Source organism: Cheilinus undulatus, linkage group 10 (genome assembly GCF_018320785.1).
Source record: "Cheilinus undulatus linkage group 10, ASM1832078v1, whole genome shotgun sequence".
Lineage (NCBI taxonomy): Eukaryota > Metazoa > Chordata > Actinopteri > Labriformes > Labridae > Cheilinus > Cheilinus undulatus.
Window position 1 is genome coordinate 2,527,580 of NC_054874.1, and position 24,160 is coordinate 2,551,739.

The following is a 24,160-nucleotide window of genomic DNA, read 5'->3' on the forward strand; positions in this document are numbered from 1 at the left end:
TTTGTGTTAATTTTTATAGTTGAGTTGATCTGCAGACCTCTTTACTGTGGGCCAGTTATAATAAAAATATGATATGATCTTAAGGGCCAGGTATAACTGTGCCACGGGCCAGATTTTGATACCACTGGTCTGAAACATTCTGTCAGCATCACCGGCACTGCACTATCCTGGATTGGATCATCTCCTCCTTCTTAGCTCCTCTGTCTCAAGGCGTCCAACAAGGTTCAGTGCTTGGTCTTCTCCTGTTCATCATACACCTGCTCCCCTCTATCATTTGTCACCACAGTCTCCATTTTTATTTTTACACCGACAACATACAACTTTACATCTCCACCACCTCCATCACCACAGACACACTCTATTTTAACCAACTGCCATCAAAACCTGGATGACCATCTACTTTCTCTCCTTAAACTACAGTAAATCAGAACTCAGGATCACTGGCCATAACTTCAGCCTTCGTAATGACATTTCCACCCTGTCTCCCTCCTCACATCCGCAACCTTGGTATCATTTTTGGACTCTCAACTCTTATTTCAGCTGCACCTCACCCAACTCTCTAAAACAACATGGAAAACATAGGTGCAAATCCGTCCACTACTCTCCGTCCCTGCAGACCAAACTTTAATCCATACATTCATCACATCCAGACTAGATTACTGCAATAGCATCCTCCAAAGTCCTCAATACACTCCAGTACATTCAGAACTGTGCAGCACGCCTGCAAAATTTCCACTGGCTCCTCGACCCCTATCGCATTCAGTTCAAAATCCTCTTCTTTATGCAGCCCTTACCCAACAGCCAACCTCACTGACCTCCTACACCAGGGGTCATCAACTACATCTGCACATGGACCAGCTTTATTTTGAGCAGATGCTTGGTGGGGGGCAGACTTAAATATGATAATAATGATAATAAAATGTATACATAATAGTAAATGTATGCAAAGGCATCCTACTGCAGCCAGCTACAAGGGGCAATTAAAATATTTTGGCTACCTATGTTTGGGGCTGCCATGCTGTCCATCGCTGAGCTTTAAGCTAAATTGTTACATTCTGATTTGTGAAAAACATGTGCAGGAAACGGATCTTTTGTTTTGATTCCTAGGCAGTGAAAATTACACTCTCCAAGAGACTGCAATAAAAAAAAATATGTCAAATTGACAAAGACGGAACTCTGTTAACTTTTACATCCCCAAACTTTTAATTGTGTTCATCAAACACTGAAGTTTAAGGTCTGAACTTCATTTAAATATCAGTATCGATATCAGAATTTTAGCTGATATTTTTTCTTATCAACATATCAGATATTAGCAAAAATACAAAATCAAGCATCCCTAGAAAAAACTCAACAAGCCTACAAAAGCCATTTTCTTTGCTGTCCTCAAGATTCCTTTGTTTTTGCTGCTGGTACAGAAGAAACTCTTTAAAAATACTTTTTTTTTTTTTTTTAACAGCTTTTTAAAGTTCAAAATCACAGCTACTCTTCTTTTCCAGTCCAGCCTGTCTCAACAGTGTTTGTTTGCTGTCCAGTAGTGCTGTCCAGTAATCCAGTGAGTGCTCTTGTTTTGACTTTTCTGTCTCTTCTCTCCAGGCACAGCACGCAGTCATCAGAAGAGGCAGGATTTAATGACCCCAGCTTACTGGAAAACCTCCAGAGTAATCATGTAAGTAACGTAAGAGTTTGTGCCTCCCGCCTGCTTGGGCGACTCTTCTGTGGAACAAAATAAGGCAGGATTGTGAATCTAATTCTGTGTGCTTGTGTAATGTCATTGTAACTGGAATCCAGCGCTGTGGTTGACTCGCTCAGGATGTTTCATGGTTGCATCATGTTTTGTTTTGATTTAATCAGGATTTAACACGAGCAGGAAAACAACTTAATTGTTTTACAATGAGAGGACTCAGACATGTTTGTTTGCACACTAAAAAAAACCCTGTGAAAATCTGAATTTAGGATCAGCCAAAAGACTGTGGAGGGAGCAGAGAGGACCACCTGTAGTAATGAAACCTTTGATTGATCGTGTGTTTGAGCCCTCAGCTGCAGAGCAGCGTGATGGAGGCAGAATGTCACATCTAATTACTAACAGTATCACCGCCCAGGGAAAGTCGTTCTCCTGCTGTGAAGTTTGCTTTGTTATGACAGCAGAAGCTCTCCACACATTTAGTTTGTCTTGGATCTGCTTTAGTTTCATATTGATAGCCCTGTGCCCAATGCTAATTATTGTTCACCACCAACCGCTGTGTGCCAACTTCAGTCTGTGTAAATCTCTGCTAACGATCTGCAGATGATTCATCTGTTGTTGTGTTGTTCTTCTAATGTCTGTTGATGGTAGACATCTTAATATTGGAGCTTTTTAGTGACTCAATGCTGTTCTCTTTGATTATTTTCTATTAACTCAGGTAATGCTTTTAAAAGAATATTAAGACATGCTGAAAAAACATGTCAAGTTAGAAATACATCGTAATACCGAGGTATGTAAAATCCCAGAATAAAAGTAATGACCAAGAATAAAAGGGTAAAAACCCAGACTAACCTAGACAAATCCAGGCAACACAGGAACCCAACTACTTAAAAAGACCTAAGGACCATGCTGAAAAACAACCTGAATTGCCTTCCTGCAGAGTGATGAGCATTCGTGAAAACTTCACTTTAAACTTCTGTGCATTTAAAATAAAAGCACCACAAGTTTTCTCAGCTGAGCACAAAGACTGGGAACATGGGATACAGGGTTCCTGCAGATCCTTGAGAAGTCTTCAGAAGTCTTGATTTGCATGTTTGAAATTTAAGGCCATAAAAAGTTTTAAAAGTCTGATTTTTACCAGTGAGAGGTCTTAAATTTTTGAAAGCACTTTGACTAAGACATATTCTTATCCATTTTGTGTTTTCTAGCCAACCATGTATGATTTTAATCTTCTTCTTCAAAAATTGTTACATAAATATTCTCCATAATTCTGGGATTTCAGTGCTGAATTTCCTGTTGAACTCCAGACCCCTCTCTGACTTTATCTGACTCACTAGGATTAAATAAACTCTGTTCTATCTGGAACACTAGTCCAGTTCTCTAACATCTGGGCTACCAGGTTGCCCACTTAGAGATCTGTACAGTCCACCCCTATTTTGACAGGTCTTCCCTAAGAAAAACCCACATTTTTCTGCTTTTCAATAATATAAACAGTTTTGCATCAGCTCGGCACACCTGCAAGAATGTGTTGTAATAGATATCACCTTGCTGATAAAATAGAGGCATTAAATGTGCCAAAAAACATCAAATTAAGGCATTTATGACTTTTTTTTTTGCCCTATACCATGTGACATTTCATAAAAAGTTCATTAAATCAGAAACTTCAGCCCTGGTCCAGTGTACTGAGAAACCTTTTCATTTTTGTTTGTTTTCTGCACAAGAAAGTGGTATTAATTTTTCTCAATTCAGATCTTAAAATGGCCTTTAAAAGGCTTAAATTTGATAATACTATTCCAACTGTCAAAATGTTACAAAATCCCATACATCAACACTTGTAAATTGTAATGCTGAACCAAACAAATCAAACGCAAGACTCATTAACACAGAGGTGGAATTCAAAGTCCGTTTAATCACTCCAAGGTTGGTACACAAAAACCCACAGAACACAAGGCAGAGGTATCCAAGACAGCAGGCAAAGACGAGGCAAAAAAAATTTACCTAGAAACAAGAGGGGGATGCCGGAACCCTGACACTTGGGATGAGACGATCAGGCAGTGAAGGGAAGGACAGGGGAGACTAAGGGTCTGTTTGAAAAGTCCATTTTGCTTAGGAAGGTTTCTAACTGAGTGAATGACCTGGAAGCCTTTTAGTGTGGGCCATGATAAAGGCCATTTGAATTCTCCAACTGAAAAGGAAAGGAGCTTCATTATTTCCTTTTATTATCTCCTTTAGCCTAGGAAAAACTGGACCATCCTTTACCAAAGGAGAGATGAAAAGATGACCCACAATTCTTTGCGTAAACTTCATTTAGAGTGATGCACCTGTTGACCGCTCATCAGAACAACTGAATAACTTGACTGTAACTTTACTAACCCCAATTTAAACCGTAAAATTCAGTCAAACTTAAAATCCATGTGATAAACGGAAGGCAGTAGGATGAACAGATGAATATTGCAGACATGAAAACTTTGTCATTCAACTTATGATAACGATTTCATTTCTTCTCATTTCCATTTTATTCAAGTAGTAAACTGATCAGTCAGTATTTTAAACTGCACTATTTTTTTTGCTATTTTGAAATATTAAAGTAAATGTGATAAACGTTTGTGAATCACAACCAATTAAAGCAGTAAAGTCAGCATATTGCCATATTGTGAATGTTATATCTATCATCATAATTACGCAGGGAAGACGCGGTTTATAGAGCTTTTCACAGAACGAGCTGAAAGAAAGACAAAACCACAGTAGACTCTGTGATAAAATTAACAGAGACGAGAAAATTAAGAAAATGTATAGGTAGGGAATAAAGCAAAACAATTTAATATGGTTGTGAAATAAACGGACTTGAACATTATTCATCTAGTCGTATTGACTTAGCAGAAAGTTCAGATTAAGAGAAAAGTTTCTGCTGTTCTGGATGTTCACAGTCACAGTTCCTCTTCCTGAAGAGGCTTTAGGATATAAAAATATTAATGAGCTCATATCTCTGACGTTTTAGCGTTTCATTCGCAGCACATAACAACACAGAGAACGCACCGAGTGGTAGATGCGAATTTTGTAGTCCATCAACGTTAAAATTGTAGTTTTTACACAAAAAACACACACCACGTCCATAACATCCGCCTAGGGAAAGTGAAGTCGGATTCCTTAATCACCACAGTTCTCCTTTCCTATCTTCTTACTCCCTCCTTTCCTTAACCCGGTGACGTTTTTCATCGGGGTTAAGGAAAAGTGAATAGGAAAGGACTTAGGAGGTAATTTTTGGGACTTTTCGAACGGACCCAACATATGCTGGGGAAAGGGAGACAGTTACACACAGGTGAAACACATGAGGTAATCTCAGACACCGGGAACAGGTAGGGATGGGCAGGAAGGAGCGATCTGAAAAGAGACACAAGGTAAGTATACAAAAAAAAACAGGAAACAGCACTACTATCAAGCGATAATGTGGAATCTCACGGTTCAGTGACTCCATCAGCATTGTGCATCACATTCTGTAGTGCTGTATTAACATGTAAAATGCAGAAATCCAAGGCTGGAGTCCATGGAGGGGACCCTCCCCACACATGAATAAAGTGCTTATTCTAAGTTAGAAGAATATAAAACCATTTTATAGATTTAGGTTGGGGCTGAGTGATTTGGGAAAGTAAAGTAATAATTGGTGATTACAATTTATAGATGCAGTTATTTTTTTAAGCTCTCATCTTATGTATTTTGCAGCAAACACAAGCAATAAGCCATTCTATATCATAACCAATAAAATATTAGATTAAACTAGGGCTGAGCAATTTTGAAAATAATATCAAATTGTGATTTTTTTGGCTTGTATTGCAAATTGGATATGAATTGCTGTTTTAAATGGAGTGATCATTCATAGCAGGCCATATTGCTTTTTAGCCCTAATTCAGGTGATCAAACACTACTTTGGATGGGCCTGAATATAAATACTTAGTTTCCCTTTTACCAGGTTTATTAGCCTAAATGCTACAAATCTAAATGTTGCACATTGCATCTTTAAAGGCCTGACTGTGATCTACTGAGAAAGGAAAGCAGTTAAAAATTAGTGCCAGCCACGCTGGTCTGGTCTATATTGTTATGTATTCATGCCCATTCTGAGCAGTGAAGTAGTAGTTTGCAACACAGTGAATGGGGCAATTTCTAATCATGTTAGGTCTTGTGCTGTGTGGTGGAGGCTGTACATACTTTCGGTAAAACATCCTAGCCCTTTATGCTGGTATATAAGCTGCAGCCAACTGTGTAGATTTAAGACAGGTATTAAAAGTGTGGCTTTTACTCTGGAGTTATGGTATTTGTTAGTATTATTTCAGTTCTCATTAAAATGTGTGCTGTAGCCATCCATAATGTAGCTTTATAATTGCTGAATTTGGTTTTAATTTTTCCATCCAACCCTGACTGAAATTTTATAATAGTTTGCTTAAATATTTCTTTAAGAGATTAAAACACTTGTTATGATTTATATTTCTCTCGCACTAGTTTCCAGTCTTAAATCATGAATGCCTCTCTGAACTGACTCATGTATGCTGAATGAAACAGTACTATTCATTTGAAGCCCTCTGTTCTCACAGATCGAGCCCTTTATCCTCATGGCTATCATGATGCTTCACTGATTATAGACCTCATGTTCTCGTTGCTGCAGGCTGTTTGTAGGAGTAGTGTTAATATAGTGTTGAGGGGGATGGCAGACCAGAAGAGAGGGGTATTAACAGTGCTGACAAAAACAAAAATCCCCTCTGGTGTTTTTCATGTTCTCTTGAGTCAGTGGACGTGTTCTCCGCCCTGCAGAGTCTCAGCATCCTTGGTGGGTGTTTGTTTACTCACTGGCTTACTCAGGCTCTCCACTCCATTTTCTCTTGACCCTCAACTCTGTCCACACTGACCACGTCTGGAGTGATGAGCGTCCGTCACTGTTACCCTGACACAGATCGCCCTACAGCCAGTGTGGGCGATAGCTGGCAGCGCAGTATTAGCTGTCACTTCTGCTGTTTCTCTGTGTCGGTTTTACTTCATCCCTGAAAAGCAGACACATGAGTTTGTATTTCTCTGCTTGGAGGGACTCTGACTGACAAGTAATACCCCAACATCAATGCTAGAAAAGACAGCTTACTTCAGACGTGATGTGTGAAATAATGCTGCCATCCCAGCCTAAACCTGTAAACTACAAGATCTAAAAATAAAGGTACTTGTGGCTTTCAGAGGTCTGTAATATGACGCTAGATGCTTGTTCTGGTGTGTGTGTGTGTGTGTGTGTGTGTGTGGGGGGGGGTTACCTGTTACCTCATAGCCAGAAGGTTCCTGGTTTGATTCCCTGTCAGGGCCTTTCTGTATGGAGTTTGCATGTTCTCCTCGTGCATGCATGGGCTCCCACTGGGTGGTCCGGCTTCCTCCCACCACCAAAGACATGCTTCTTCAGTCAGGGACCTCCAGCAGGCACTGGGGGAGTTTGTAGCTGAGAGCACAGTGGTTGGGATAAGAGTCAGCACCTCCAAGTGCAAGGCCATGGTTCTCTCACGGAAAAAGGTGGATTGCTTCCTTTAGATGGGGAGAGTGTCTTTGGCACGAGTGAAGGAGTTCAAGTATCTCAGGGGTTTCCTCACAAGTGAGGATGGAATGGACTGTGAGATTGACAGGCAGATTGGTGCAGCATTAGCAGTGCTGCAGATGATGTACTGTATCGTTCTGAAGATGGAGCTGACCCAACTGGTAAAACTCTCAATTTATTGGTTGATTTTCGTTCCAACCTTCACCTGTGGTCACCGTCACAAAAAATGCTTATCATCGATCAGTTAATTTAAGTGACAACGTCATATCTGCAAAGATATTTTGGGGAGTTTGGACATAAATCTCTACTAGTTAAGCTCAACCTTTCATCTTTGTGATGCAACTGAACAGTGACACAACTTAAGTTATAGCTTAACTAGTTTCAATGTAGAGTTTAGTGAGGACTAAACGTAAGACAGAGCTTATGCAAAGCGGGTGCAACAGGCACTGCTCAACTCGGCTGACCTCCGTGTTCTCCTTTTCAACACTACTTCCTGTTTTTAATTAAGAAATTCTGTACCAAGCTTTAAAAAGACACCTGATGAGGGGCATTCACTAAAGGAAGAAACCACAATTTTATTAATTCATAAGTTTCTCATAATGAAGGTGAAATTTTTTTATTTAGTTTTTATTTATTTATTTTGTTATTTTTGTATTATTTTTTCTATTAATATTATTACTATAGCTTTTGTTGTTATTATTTGAAAATTTTATTTTTTCCTGTTTCTTTTTTGATGTCTATATGTATTATTTTGAAGTCGTATTTTATCTAATTTAACAAATTTATTACCTCCGTCAAGGAGGTTTTGTGATTGGGTGGGTTTGTTCGTTTGTTACTTTGTTGTCAGTTTGTTAGCAACATAAGTCAAAAAGTTGGGGATGGATTTTGATGAAATTTTCAGGCAATGTCAGAAATGGCATAAAGAAGAACTGATTAGATTTAGGGAGTGATCTGGATCACCGTATCGATTCAGGAATTTTTTTAAAGAATTCTGTACTATTGGGAGATAGGGCTAATGGCGGAGGTCTGCGCTGTTACCACTTTACACCAGGAGATGGCAGGCAGTGCTGGTCTGTACTCGTCACACTGTGTTGTTGTTTTGGTAGAGAGCCCCCTGGTGGAGGAGTTTAAAATACTGAGTGTTAAAGCGCGTATTTGTCAACTCAAAATGTACAAATATTAAGTAGGTTTGAAATGACAAAAACCTGAGGTTTTTACTGTACTGCTTTCAAAATAACTCAGTATTGAAATGTGCTTCTACAAAGGTCAATAGTGGCACTATTTCAAACTTAAAGGCCTTTCTGCAGGTATTTTAGCAACCTTTCAAGCACCACTTAATACAAAACTAATTTCACCCGTTTATGCAATTATGTAATTGCACTGCCTGATGTCGTGATTGCACTTAGATTAATTTTGCAGCACTAGTCAGAACTGCACAGAATGCTGGTGCTTTAAAAATAAAAGTAAAAACTAATTGTTACAGTACAGCTTACACCGACCCTACAGAGATAACAGGACCAGCACACACACTCACTCACACTGTATATACACACTGGAGGACACACCGGCATGTCCTTCAGAGGATACCTGTCAACCCAGACCGGATTAGCATGCTGCTGGGAGGCTGAAGGGGCTCTCGCAGCCACCTGGACTGTAATAGACTCTGTGTACTTTCATTTACTCCAGGCCCTTTGATTTGCCCTCTCTTCTATGCCTGCATTCGTTCACTCCTTTGTTCCCTGTAGGAGATCTCTCATCAGAGCTGCAATGGCCAACAGAGAGTGCTTATTTGGCGATACCGTCCCCATGTGTACACAGCTTGTTGTTTGAGGAAGAGAAAGCAGGTGTGTGTGAGTGATAATGAGCAGTCAGAGTGGCTTATTTCTCACATCTGATAAAAACTGACAGGCATCATATTGAAAGCATTCATTTTAGTGTATTCTTCCGTTGATATGAGTGGAGACTAACGGCTGTTAATGGTTTGGATGTTTGCTGTGGGATTCAGTCCTGGCGGTAGCTGAGTGGAAGCTGGTGGCCCTGCAGCATCAGACAGGAGCCCCAGCAGATGTCTGTCCAAGCTTCCCCCTCAGCTAGTTAGTCACGTGTTTCCTCTCATTAATGTAAAAAGCCCTCAGTATATAGGTTAGACCTCCTTTTCATTAACCAAAACAAATGTATGATAATTGCACATGCTTGAGTAAATGTCTGACAGCAGTTATTAGTCTGTGGACGGGCTGAGGAAACTGGAGCTGCAGGGCATTCAAAGCTGAAAGACCAGACGGTGGCTACCAACCTGGAAATATGTGCAGCTGATGGCCTTTAAGACTGATTTAGGAAGTTTTGATTTAAAGAGGCCCAAGTCAGAGCTAACCCTAATCTCAGAGGGGAGAATATTCCAGAGCCTTGGTGCAGAAACTGAGAAGGCTCGGTCACCCCAGTGTTTGTATTTTGGCCTCGACACTTCCAACAAAAGTTGGTTGGATGACCCCAAAGCCCTACAAGTTAAAATCTCAATAAAAAGGATGGGGAAAGGCCATTCAGAGCTTTAAAAACAAGCATTAAAAGTTAAAAATCAATTCTAGAATGAACTGGAAGCCAATGAAGGGGAAAGAGAATGGGAGTAAAGTGCTCTCGTCTGACTGTGTTTGTAAAAGAAGTGCGTTGCAGATTAGGAGGTGCTAACATAAAGTGCATTGCAGAAATACAGCAGTAAAATGAAAGAAAACGCATGCATGTAATCAGGGCTCAACATTAAGACCTACCAACTAACCAAATGCAGGTGAATGTCAGCTTCGGTAGCTGCTATGACTCTAACTAGCCTCTACTAGAGAAGAGAGAGTCTCTTGCGCTTCAGCCCCTCCATGGGTGGAGGTCGGTGCTCACAGAAAGGACCAGCAACATACAAAGGTGTTTCAATGGATCTATCTAAGGTAAATCGAAGGAAGAAAGTGGAGCAAACGAATCACTTGATGCCGTTTAATCAGATACAGAGGACTAACATTTCAACGCGCATTGCATCTTCATCAGAGTGTGATTCTGATGAGTCACCATGTTCTTGTGTTTTGGATACCAGGCCAGACGTGGCTATCAAACAGGCTGGGTGGATCGGGCACCATGTAGTTCCTCCGGTTTTTTCCTTGGATTTACCTGTTAGACAGGGCACAGGGCCTTTCTGTGCAAAGTTTGCATGTTCTCCCCGTGCATGTATGGGTTCTCTCTGGGTACTCCGGCATCTTCCCACCACCAAAAAACATGCTTGTTAGGTTGATTGATCACTCTAAATTGGCTGTAGGAGTGAATGTTAGCGTGCCTAATTTTTTATCTCTATATGTCAGCCATGTGATTGGTTGGCGCCCAGTCCAGGGTGTACCCCGCCTCTCGCCCAATGACAGCTGGGATAGGCTCCAGCCTCCCAACAGGACAAGCGGTATCAAAAATTGACGAATGGATCTGTGCACACATGAAAATGATAGCCTTTGACACACTCTCCCACACCATCCTCCTCAACCGCCTATTGACCCACCTAGGCATTACCGGAACAGCTCTCTCCTGGTTTCAATCCTACCTCTCAGATAGGAAACAGTTTGTCACCATTGGCAAGTCCTGCTCTACCCCAATCCCTGTAAACCAAGGCATGCCCCAAGGTTCTGTCCTTGGACCTCTTCTCTTTATCATTTACATGCTTCCTCTTGGTCACATCATCCATAAACATGGTCTCAGTTTCCATTCCTACTCCGATGACACACAACTCTATCTACACACCACACCATCCACTCAGCTTCCCCCTCAGTCAGTGGTCAACTGTCTGCAAGAAATTATAACCTGGATGTCAGCCAACAAACTCAAACTTAACAGCAATAAAACAGAGCTCGGGGTCTTGGCCCCCAAAGCACTGCTCAGGAAGGTTGGAGACCTCGTACTTCATGTGGATGGCAACCCCATCCACCCATCCTCCGAGGTCTAAAGCCTGGGCATCATCATGAACTCCACCCTCTCCTTCCAGTCTCATATCAAATCCATAACCAAAACTGCCTTTTTCCACCTAAAGAACATCTCCAGACTCAGACCATCACTCACAGACTCCGTTGCAGAGACACTCATTCACTCATTCATCAGCTCCTGCTTGGGTTACTGTAATGGAGTCCTGTCGGGGGTACTTCACAAAGCCCTGGACAGGCTCCAATACATCCAGAACTCCAGAAGCTGCCAGGGTTGTCACTCGCACCAGGCCCTGGCAGCACATTACCCTTACGCTCATTCACCTCCACAGGCTCCCAGTTACATTCCGAATCAAATACAAAGTCCTCCTCCTCACTTACAAATCCCTACATGCCCTTGCCCCTCAGTCCCTCTCTGACCTCCTTCAGCTATATACCCCAACCCGGAGCTTCCGGTCCTCAGATGCTGGCCTTCTCACAGTTCCCACCGCCAAACTTCACACCTATGGAGACAGAGCTTTTAGGACTACGGCCCCCATCCTCTGGAACTCCCTTCCTGAAAACATCTGCAATTCTCCATCCTTGGACATGTTTAAAAAACTCCTCAAGCACCACCTGCCCCCTACTTACACTCAACTTAGTGTTTGTCTTTTGTGTTGTCTTGTTTTCCACTCTTCGATAAAGCGGTCTTGGGTCTCATGAAAGGCGCTATATAAGTCCAAGCTATTATTATGATTATTATGATTATTATTATTATTATTATTATTATTATTAATATTACTAATAATAATATTGATAATAAACATGTAGTGACGAAGGGAACAAAGCAGACATACATATATTTATGCACCCACATGCATATGAGGTGCAGTGAAATATATTGCAGCAGTGTTTTAGAGATTTGATTACCGTTGGGATGAATGTTTGTCAGGAGTTACAGGCCTGCTTCAGCTCCATCTCTGTCTGTCGAGTGTTTTTCAGTCTTTGATTGGCTTCGGGAGACATCTGAGTAGCCGGGTGGCATCACTTAGACTCTGTCCTATACTTTATACAATCTCCAAAAATATCTTAATGCTTAAATGTACAGGAAACCCTCTGATGTAGCAACAAATGTTCAAATAAATGCGGCGGACTGCTTTCTCATCAAGTGTGCCGTAGATGAATCTTTGAGGAAACGCCGTCTGTAAAAATGGCTGCATATTTGATACACTGTGACAGGTGTAACAGGTTGCGTGTCATCTGTGTGACACATGCACATCTGCTTAGAGCCATGCTGGTGGATCAGAGAGAGGGAGTGAACCAGCGGCGCCCTTCCTGTCATTGCTCTCTCTGTCCACAGTATTATCAAGGTCTTTCTTGTTGTTTAGTTCCTGTTTTGTTGTGACAGGTTTTGTTTCAAACATTCAAAGTCAAAGTGCCCTTTCCTCTTCCTTCCTGTAGCCTACAGCTTCTGTCATCCAGGAGTTCATGACCATGATGGCCATCTGTCACACTGCAGTCCCTGAGCGCATGGATGGAAATATCACCTACCAGGCAGCCTCTCCAGGTACATCACACATTTAAAGACACAGCTCCTGGATATAAGTGTGCTGCCTCAGAGTGTGGTGCATGTGCATGCTAATGTCCAGACATTGTCCAGGGTTGAAGGAGCTCACATAGAAACACAGACCCTCTAAGTTGCAGACCGGTGTGAAACAGCATGCTGATATTTCTCCACATGTGCTGAGATGTTAAGAACCACATGCTGGGAACATGCAAACATCCTGATGTTACCTTGTTCACCTTGGTGAAAGGTTTAGAACCGATAGATTCAGTCACACTCATGTAAATTTGTTGTGTTGCTGCATCAGACATTTATGACTGTTAAAGCACAAAAATATGAACATATTTAGAGGAAACATTTGAGTTGGGTTTATCTCCAGCCCTCTAAAAAAGAAACACCCAATGACTGATGAGTCTGACCCAGTTAAACATTTCTTAAGTAAGTAAGAAAAATATGCTCTCAGATGGAGAAAAACTTTTAATTTCTGCAGCTGCAGACCCTCAAACACTCACCTCTAGGTACCGAAGAAAAACAGGGGATAAAAACAAAACAAACACCTACTGCCTTTAGGTGAAACAAGTAAGAGCAGCATCTAACACGGGAGCAGAAACATCAGCTGCCTGTATTTGATGCTCACAAACAAAAAAGTTCTAAACAGCTGCAGCTATTTTCTAATGCCGTGTGACGCAAGTTAAACTGAAAATGCAGAGTGAAAAACAAAATCCTGATCTGCTGGTTCTGCAGCTCTGGGCAGTGCTGGCTGGACCTGGTTCCAGGTGCTCTCCATCACCCATGCTGTGCCCTTAAAAATCTCATTTTAATTTTATTTTCAGATGTTTACTTATACATCTAGTGACCTCTTTGTCTTCCCAAATGGAAAACATTGCTACAGCCTGCAGGTAGCAGTATTTCATGAAGACGTTTATATAATCAGTGCAGGAGGGAGCCAGGAATCATGTTAGAAACTAAAAAAGTACCCTGCTTGCAGAATGAACAGTGTATGCCATGTTTGATTCTTGAGCCTGTTCCTGATCTTTTCAGTCTATCACATTTCCAGGAGTGATGAGACACCTGTCAACCATGGAAACACGCCATAACATAGGGGCATTTTAGATTCTACGTGATTGTGGTCACTAGAGCTAAATTAAATATATAAAAAGTAGTCTGAAAAAACCATGCATTTAAGTGTTTCTGAATAATTTACTACGTTTCTGTGGCAGCGCATCAAATTGGTCCAGGACGAAGAGAATGCCAAATAGAGCTGGATATTTTCCACAGCCTCACAGTATGATACACATCAGGATACAGGTTGATTTTGATAATAAACATTTCTTTACAAACATGTCCCACACAGAATTCACTACAGCGGTTGTTCCTTGTTAGAGAGAATAAAAGTAGAGCCACAGTTTTCAGGATCTTATGTCTTACAACACTTGATTTCAGATCCTCAGAGATGTAAATTAGAATTTCCTATAATGGACCACTTTGCTATTACTAAATGTAAATACTGTAATATTTAACTTTTTAAACATTAAATAGCCCTTTCTGTAGTCTCTCTTGCCGTTGTTTTTTATACTATCCATATTATAAAGTAAAGGTCACATAATTTACCCATTTAAGACAAGTTCATATGGATCTCAGAGGTCCCCAAAACATGGCTGTGAAGTTTGCTGCTGAAAAACCACTCCAGTAATGGATCTTTGCATGTCTAAAAACCCCTCTGTTTCAGCCCTGCTCAGAACGAGCTGTTTCTGTGTCTGTGGCTTTAAATCTGACTGAGCTGTCTGACTCCGCCCCTCTGAGGAAATGCATGTGGCTTTCCTGATCCTTTCAGCTGACAGCTGAGAGGAGGATCAGGAGAGGAGGGTCGTACTTTCTTCCAAGTGGGTAGGGCCAGCCAAACCTTGGGGCGGGGCCAACTCCCCACATGACATCATGAGGGGAAAACCTGAGGACGGCTTGTTTCAGCACTCTGATTCTTGAGGGTATTGTGGACAGGCCAGGATCACATATTTTTGTTAGAAAACCTGAAAAGGTATACTTTGCATTGGGGGTGAGTATTAGCAAGACCCTTACGATACAATACGCATCACGATACTTGGGTCACAATATGATAGTATCACGATATATCAGGATATATCACGATATATCCTGATATTTCGTGATATATCAGGATATCATGATATTGTGATATATTGCGATATTCTACACAGTTAACTAAGAAAAATATAGAGATGATGTATATGTAAATCACACAATATGTTGGTGGTGTTCCCGCTGTATTTCACGGCAGCAAGACAGAGCTTGCAAATGGCATTTTCTTTCTCTAGCTTGCTGTTTGTGCTCTCTATTTTAACTTTGAAGCCTGAATGCTTCCAAACGTCTGCTTTGAATTGTGCAGGTGTTGTTATTTTGTAAGCCATGTGGGGATGCGGAAGTCGTATTTTACTAAAAACTTGGCTAATATATGAGTTTTTACTTTTTACAAAAAAATCAATACTAAGAGTTGAAGTATCGATATTGTATCGGATGTTAAAGTATCGCGATATATTGCTGTATCGATATTTTTTCACAGCTCTACTTTGCATGATATATGGTCTTTAATATCTCATTTCACTTTATGACTATACGCCCACTTGCATTGCAAGAATAACTTTTTGTTTTACATGTGCATAAAACTTAGGCAACACATTTTCTGTAATGAACCAATGAGGTGAGATTGACCCATGTTACTCATGCTTAATAAGCAGATGCCTAAAGCCTTCCTTCAGCTACGGTGTACGACACAAATCTTCAAAATAAAACATTAAAATACTGCTTTTGATCTTCTATTCGTGTTTAGAAGTTAAGGGAAACTTTGACTTTACAGCAGTGTTGCTCAACCTTGCTCAACTAAAGAGCCAAATTGTTAAAAATACCTTTGCAAGAGCCACAATCTAAGTGGTGAAAAGTGGCAAAAATGGGTTGAAGTGGTGATAAAATAGTTGAATTGGTGAAACGGTCAAAAAACGACAAAGAATTGGCAAAAAATGGGTGAAAGTTGGCAATAAAGGGGAGAAAAACTGGCAAAAATTGATTAAAAAAATAAGTTACAGGTGGCAAAAATGGTCAACAAACAGTAAAATGTGGCAAATATAAGAAACTAAAATGGGCAAAAAGGCCTTCACTTTTGCCCATTTTTTATGCTTCAATGGCAAAAGGCAGTTTAAATGTGCAGGAAGGAGCAAAAAAATGTCACAAAGGGGGAAAAAATTGAAAATCAGACAAAGCAAGCTAAATGAGGCAGAAACTGGTATAAAATGGCAAAAATTGATGAAAAATCAAGTGGCAAAATTGGTCAAAAACGGTAAATATGAGTGAAAAGAGACTAAACTGGATAAAAGTGGCAAAATGGTCAAAATCTGGCAAAGAAATGGCAAAAATGGGGAGGAAAGAGTGGCAAAAATGATTAAAAAATTAGTTACAGATTAATATTACTTGCAATGTATAATTTTTGAGGTTAGAGTTGACCTTTTTTAAGGTTTTCTGGGGGAAAAATATTTCAAATTAAGGGAACAAAAAAGCCACAAATCATCACAAAAGAGCCACGTGTTGAATATCACTACTTTACAGCATTATTTAGTGCTGCATGTGACAGCACAAACCAGCCGGTGTATCGACCTAGCTGTTGTTGCTAAATGCTAATTAGATTGTTTTTTTTTTGTTTGTTTGTTTTTTTGACATGTGCAGATGACGACTGGCTGTGTTGCTGCAGTATTTTACCTTGTTTTTGCATAGCTTGCATTTTGCATGACATATACTTGACTCCAGACTTTCTGGTGTTTGAAGAAACATAAAATAATTCATTATGTTTGTGTTTGGCCTTGCTGACAGTAGATAGATTTTCTCATCCATATTACGGTCAGTTTGTTTTGATGAGAAGCATGCACTGCATCATGCAGTTTAGTAGCTGCTGCAGTCCGTGTGCTTTTTGGTTGCATTATTACATTACAGCATTCACAGCCATATTGATTCTGCAGCATATGTGTTAGGGATGCACAGATGCGTTGGTTTAACATCAGCTGATATGGGCCCTGTTTACAAACATCGGCCATTAGCTGAATTATGTGCATGAACAGATATCAATTTCCAGTGCTTATCTGTAGTACAGCACACCATACACCAAAAGAAGTGACAAAAAAACATCATTACCAGCTAAATTGTTATGTTAAACATTTGTATCATTCCTGATTTTCACAATCAGTGAGTCTCTAATCTATCTTGTTACACTTATTAGAGAGGAGCATGTGAAGATTCATTGCCATATTGATTTTTTTGAGTACAGGCCTAAAACAGAACAACATCCACATGCTGCACAAATTCCAACACAGTCTATATTCAGTGCAGCTAAATTGTCAACACTGAAGGTAAAAGAAAGACAGCCATCCCTCTAAATGTAAATAAAGCTTTTTATTCCTCCAAGTTGGGAATATAGCTATCTAGCTGCACTATAAGACTTTTATGCTTCTGCTCCATCACAGCAGTTGCCCCTAGCAGCTCTATGTAAATTTCCTGAAAATCTTAATTAAGTCTGAAAATGTCACTATGCTTAAAGGCACCAATCAGAAGCCTCGCTGTAAACAAAGTAGCAGCTCTCATGGGAGGAATTAAAAACATCACATTTAAAGCTTCTGTTATAAAAGGCGCTGATTGACAACACTAGTCTTCAGATAAACGACTCTTCTTTTCACTTTATCAATAATCTTAGTAGTTGTATCAGTGAGTTTCTCTCTATGGAAGTATAGGACCAACGAATGTGCATTAACCAGTTTAGGAGAAGCTTTTATAACAACTTAATAATGCTGCTCTGCTGCTTCACATTTTATATTTAGCTTGCAATAAGAGAGACGACTCTTTTTGCTTGATTGCTTAGAACAATCACGGTCTTGTAGAGCTTTGGGGTTTGAAGCAGAGGAGAGATTGGCTGCAGAAGAAGGCTAGTGAAATGAACTGTAAAAAACAAGCTGAGAGATTTTTTTACCCTGCAGCATCCTCTTGCAAGCAGTAACATCCGCTACCTGGTTCATAGCTTCCAGTCACTGCTTTCTCTGTGAAAGTGTGTCAGCTTGGACTAGATTTAGAAAATGAAGACACAGTTCTCATCCTAAATTTGTGAGTTTATGTTGACGCTGTGTAATATTTTAACAGCTCTGTTTATTTATCTGTAACTTTTTATTCCTGATTGCTTTTTCAGATGAGGGAGCTCTGGTGAGAGCAGCGAGAAACCTTGGCTTTGTGTTTTCAGGTCGAACCCCAGACAGCGTCATTGTGGAGATGGTAAGTGGAAGAAGTTTTAATGAAAGGCATGTAAGCTGTGGTTTGATGGATGGAGTCACTTCATCTTTTTATGAGGTCCTTGACTGTTAGGTCTCACCTCAAACAAGAAAAAAAGACAGACTTTAAGACCGTGCTCTCACTTTGATGACTGATGTGAGGCTGAAGACAAGGAAAAATCAGCTTGATCCAAGTTTAGATTTATAACATACTAAGGTCATTATTCAGCCACTGATGCAACAATAAGCCACAACTCTTACCCTGTTGGAAATTTCCCAACAACAAAGATGACCTGAGTCAATACAAAAGTCCGTTTTTAAGTGATAATTTCATTTATTAAGGGAAAAGCCATCCAAACCTACCTGGCTCTATGTGGAAAAGTCATTGCCTCCCCTGTTAAATCATGAATTAACTGTGATTAACCATATTTTTTTGGAAAGCTGAGTTCAGTTTGACTATCCACACCCAGATCTGCTGAATCCAGAAATCCCTATATATCACAAACGCTTGCTTCAGTTGTTGCTGCCAAGGATGGAACAACCAGTTATTAGGTTAAGGTAGTGATGGCTTTCTCACACAGGGCCAGGCTGGTTTGGATGGCTTTATTTAATATTAAAATGAGTTTGATGATCTGAGACACTTAAATATGACAAATATGCAAAAAAAAATCATTTTAGCACAACAACATACCCAGCCCAAAGAAGATTACACATCACCATCAGTGATACCAACAGACCAGAAACCAAAAGTCGATGCCTGGTAGAATAATAGTAATGGAATAAAACAACCCTGATGTTTCTTCCAGGCAGACAATATGTGTATAACATTGCACTTTTTGCATGGATTTTAGAAATAAAATTGACTGTGTATTTTCATTGCTGCAGCCATGCAGTACTGTCATGTTTTCCTGCAGAAATGTCTGTAAAGTACATCACAAACATAACTTATTCTGTGCAAAAGCACTGCATTAAACACTGATAACAGGGGGTAATTCACAAATGATCAGAGGCCCATAGGTAATACTTGTCCCTAGCAAATAGTACTTTTGTTTCTACTTCCTAAAGTCAAAGATTTTACTCTTAGTGAAACTGCATTTCTCCTGCTCAAACACAAGGCTTTTTCCAGTTATTAGCTCCAAGAATTTTGCTGCAATATATCCAGACAGTATCTGAATTGATTTTGTATTTTCAGTTGTCCAAATTAGATCAGAAACTTTAATACTAGAGAAACCTTTATATCCACACGGGCTGGAGTATTAGACGATGACAGGCATGACAGTGGCGGTGATTTTATCCTGAGCTGACGTCATGTACGCCCTCTTCAAAGCTCAGGTCAGCCATCCTGTTGTTCCTTTAATTGGATAACCTGATGATTGTGCTCAAAGAGGAAGAAAGGCCAGAACCATTAAATTTTTTTCTTCTGTTGAGAACATCTTGTCTGCGAGACATTTGTCCAACTTTGTAACCTTTATTAGGGCCTTTTAAGCTCTCAGCATCTGTTTAATCACTCTGTCTTGTACCAGCGGTCTGAACAATTAAGGAAGTTAATTGAATTTTACCTTGTTATTCTTCCTCCATCAGCTCAGCCAAAGCAACTGATAAACAGATTGAAAGTGCAATTAAGTGTGATGTGTGTGGGGTGACAGGGCTGGCTTGTGCTACTTAAGAGAAGTTGTCTCATAAGATGTCAGAGGTTGAGCTGTGTCCTGTCAGATTGCATTAACGTGTGTCGTTCTGGCTTCAGCTCGGTACGGAGGAGAAATATGAACTGCTACACGTGCTGGAGTTTACAAGGTAAATAAAATGCACCATACATTTGTTTAATTTTGACTTTAATATGCTGTCTGTACAGAAAATGTGTAAACCTCAAAAACCTTGTATGATATCAGAATTCCCCATCCTCCCTTTGCTCCCATGACTCAAACTGATTAACCGTATGAGCGAGGAGATATTGTTACCATGCATGTTGTTAATTTCTAATTTCAGCAGACATCTGTTAGCTCAAACGCTGCTGCAGTGGCTGCAACACCTCCTGATGATGGTGATGTTTCCCTCTCTCTTCATCCCACCTTTTCCTCCTTTTGCTTTTTTCTCACACAGCGCGAGGAAGAGGATGTCAGTCATCATGCGCACCCCATCTGGAAAGATCCGCCTCTACTGCAAAGGAGCTGTGAGTGTCTGTCTCTCTCCATGGCAACGCATGACAGCCCATCACCACCATTTTCCCACATGCACACACAGACACAGTTGTCCGATCACTCTGCTCCCTTGTAGCCGCTCGCTGTTTGCAGGAAATATTTTTAATGAGCGTTAGCAAAAAGCAGAATCACCATAAATTACACAAACACAATCAAGCTTCCACAAACATGATTCACTTAGAGGCATTCTGCTTCTAGCAGGCTAGCAGTACTCCATGGTTGCAAAGGTTTCACGCCTCAGAAGGACAAATGCAACATCATACATTCAAATGAAAGAGAATAAGTCTTTAGTATTCATGGAGATTAAAGACCGTAATGCTCTTTATTATAGGATGACGTCTGTAGTTAGCACCGTCTGGTTTGTGAAAACGTCTAGGCAGTGAAAAGAAATGCTCACTTGACTTGTTGCATAAGCAAGTTAAATAGGAAAGTGCACCAAAAAAAAAAAAATGTAGCATTTCAAGCATTTTTTTTCCTTACAACATAAAACCCAAATTCCAAAAAAGTTGGGGCGCTGTGTAAAATGTAAATAAGAATAGAAGTCAATGGGATTCTAATCTCATAAACCCATGTTTTATTCAAAATAGAGCATAAACAACATATCAGATGTTGAAACTGAATATATACAGTGCTTAACAAATCAGGAATGAGGAATTTCAAACTGAATTCACCCAAATTTGAGCCGGCTCACTGGGCTTCTCTGAGAAGCCAGAAATGAATCAAGCATAACATTCAACCACTAAAACTCATTTTTCTGTTCAGGAATGTAAATAAACAACTATAATTTGACATATTAATCAAGAAATATTTATGTTCTGTACTATTTTTTTCAGTTTTTTTTTGTAAATCAGTAAATTTGAAAATTCATGGATAACAATAATAATTATATCTTAGCATTAAAAAAATCATTTGGGTTAAAGAGCTTCTACATATTGGTGTATTAACCATTGCAGAAACATAAAACATGATTTTGGTAATTACCAATGCTGTTGATTTAGGGCAGCTATGGCATAAACCTTACTTTGGATGGTGGTCTAATAAATTTGTTAAGCACTGTATATTAGCTCATTTTGAAGATGGCAGCATCACATCTCACAAAAGTAGGGACGGGGCAACAAAAGGCTGGAACAGTAAGTAGAACTAATGAAAACAGCTGGAGGAGCATTTTTTTGTAAGTAATTAGGTCAATTGGCAACAGGTCAGTCACATGGCTGGGTTTAGGAGGAGCATCTTAGAGTGGCAGAGTCTCTTAAACCAGGTGTGAACAATCACCTGCTCATGCTCATAAGACATGAGAGGGGTGGGGCCTCCTTCTCCCACATCTGGCATTTCAGTCAGTTGTCAGCAAACATGGCTGAGCTTAACTACACTGAGAGGACCGCTGCTGTGTATCTGCTGTGGAAAGCCCAAAAGTCACAGAGATGCCGCTGTGTCTGGGTCTATCGGATCCTACAGAGGCGAGAATTAGCTTGCCTGACAGGGTTGTGCTAACTCGGTTTTTGCTAACCATGGTGCTAACTTGGTAGTAGATGGCAGAAATCAAGTTACAAATGTTTTTTTTTTTTTTTTAAACTTACCAGGCAGTCTGATCTCCTCTTTCTCTAGTGAGGAGGTAGCCACAGACAGACTCCACACACTTCTCCTCCATTTTCCCGTTGAATGAACCTCCTCTTCCCAAGGCTGGTCCTTCAGAGATCACCTGGTGATGTCAGAGAAATAAGTCACTGAAGGATCAACATGCTGACTGGCTGTTGCAGTGCGAGTGATTTGCTTGAGTTCAGATTTTTCTCAGATAACTCAACTCTTATGATTGACTCAATGTGTAATTAATGCATATATGGTTTTACTTGCATCTGGTTGGACATGACACTGGAAGTAAAGATGGGCAGAGGTTCAACAATGTGTGAAAAACTGCACTCAAAGATTTTGGAAGAATTTCAGAAAGATTTTCCTCATTGTAAAATTGGAATACGGGATGTACCTTTTGTTATTTACAAGAATGTTTGTGTACTTTGCCTGCATGGACAGATATTTACCTTTGCCTTGAATGTACAAAAACATGCTATAGATAGAAGACATGGTGTGAGTTTCAGCAAAGACATAACCTTGCAAATCTGATGGATTGACCTGATTTTGTGTCTGTCATCAGGCAGATCTAGCTTGCAAAGATCCAGTCTGAAAGGTTTAAGCCCAGTCTTGGAATTGCATCCAATCAGCTTCATTTGAGCAGAAAGAGGCGGTAACTGTGGGTGTGGTTTAGTTTTACTGAGAGCTTGTAAACAAAGGTTGTAAGTGACTAGCTCAGATGTAGCTTTAGCAGCACTGAAAACTAAAGATGTTTTTGCTCTTCTCCTAACCGGCCTTGGCACAAGTTTGCAAAAATTTACTTGGGTTTGCTTGCTTCACTTCTACTCTGGCTTCAGCGAGCCGTCCGCTTGCGGGGTAGTCTTTCACAAAACATGATGTTAGTACTTGGCGATTTCTAATATGTAAGGTTTTTGGACACTTTAGTCTCTGTCCACTCACAAGCAATCATTATCATCTTGTTGGACGAAACAGTTCCATGAAAGTTGACCGGCGTGGTTCATGGCTACAGATATTTGGAACAGCCTTTTTGGGTAATGAGTGTTGTGAAAATGATAACTAAATTTAATGATTATTTCCTTTAATTTGATCCTAAATTCTTAGTTTGGCTTCAAATGTTTAAACTTTATTCAAACACGCCCAAACTCCTTAATCCAGTCTATCCTCCAGATACATTAAAGTGTATTTATGTGTTACTCTCAATGTTTTTAGACACTCTCTACCTTTGTGACCCGGGAGCAGCTTAGCCAATCACCTGTAGTAGGATTAATAAAGTTAATTAATGGATTGATAAAACATTGATTATCCCATTATAAGAGCTTTAAAGTTGTGGGACACAGAGTCCAATAGTTAGGCCTGGTCTGAACTTAAAATCACTAATTTACCCAGAAGCCCCGGGGCCAGGTGATTCCTTTCTTTCCTGTGTTTGGTGTCAGTAACAGACAAGTGTTTGTTTCCCTTCAGGACACGGTGATCTATGACCGCCTGGCAGACAGCTCCAGGTACAAAGAGATCACATTGAAGCACCTGGAGCAGTTTGCAACTGAAGGTGAGTGAACAAACATCGCCCCCTGCCTGCCAAAAGGGAAACCATCTTTAAGTATACCTCATATATGTGTGCCGACCAGTAATCATCACCACTTGATCAGTATGAATAGTTAACCTTTCCTTCAGATTTCACCATCATTCATCAATATTTGACCAACAGAAACCTCTAACAGGAGAGCGTTTTGGTGGAGTAGATGTAAGGCAGTGGAGCAGAGAGAAACTGCATCACAGACTCTCCTCTTGTTCTGGGTTCATACTGCCCCCTAGTGAGAGAGAAGTAGAATGATGTCATTGGGAATATTGAACATGTGCTATATTTAGAAATCAGGACAGATTGTGGAGATCTCAAGTCTGTAATTAAAACAGACCTAATTAAAACATTCTCCCTTAATATTTCTGTCAAGAATTAGCTAGAAATAAGTACAGATACATCTTTAAGTTTTAAAGATTTTTATATTCTGTGGTTTAGACTAGGGCTGGGCAATTAATAGCAATATGGCCTGCTGCAATTTCCAAATTGTAAAAGGTGCACTACTTCTTTGACCTGAAATTTGTGTCAAAATACCAATTTAACACATTTTTTTGCAGTAGAGATGTTATGCATGACATATCATTCAATCATTGTCATGCCATATTTTTAGGATAGTCCTCTAGAAAATCCTACCTTCTTCATTTTTGTACTATTTTCGTATTAAATGTAAAAATAACAAAAACCCTTAAATGCAGTGATTCATATCTACTTTGCAATACGAGTCAAAAGCTTCAGAATTAGACACTTTCAAAGAATTGTTCAGTC

General features: G+C 40.0%; 1 protein-coding gene across 5 annotated transcripts in view; it reads left to right on the forward strand.

Annotated features, from left to right (window-relative positions):
• LOC121516250 (phospholipid-transporting ATPase IA) overlaps positions 1 to 24,160 on the forward strand; it is a 215,726-nt gene that overhangs the window by 100,370 nt on the left and 91,196 nt on the right. For all 5 annotated transcript variants that reach the window (XM_041797431.1, XM_041797433.1, XM_041797432.1 and 2 more), the window contains 6 exons: positions 1,594 to 1,666; positions 12,620 to 12,725; positions 17,956 to 18,038; positions 19,779 to 19,828; positions 20,135 to 20,204; positions 23,281 to 23,365. In XM_041797431.1, coding sequence (XP_041653365.1) covers positions 1,594 to 1,666; positions 12,620 to 12,725; positions 17,956 to 18,038; positions 19,779 to 19,828; positions 20,135 to 20,204; positions 23,281 to 23,365 — 467 coding nt within the window. The remainder of the gene's footprint in view (positions 1 to 1,593; positions 1,667 to 12,619; positions 12,726 to 17,955; positions 18,039 to 19,778; positions 19,829 to 20,134; positions 20,205 to 23,280; positions 23,366 to 24,160) is intronic.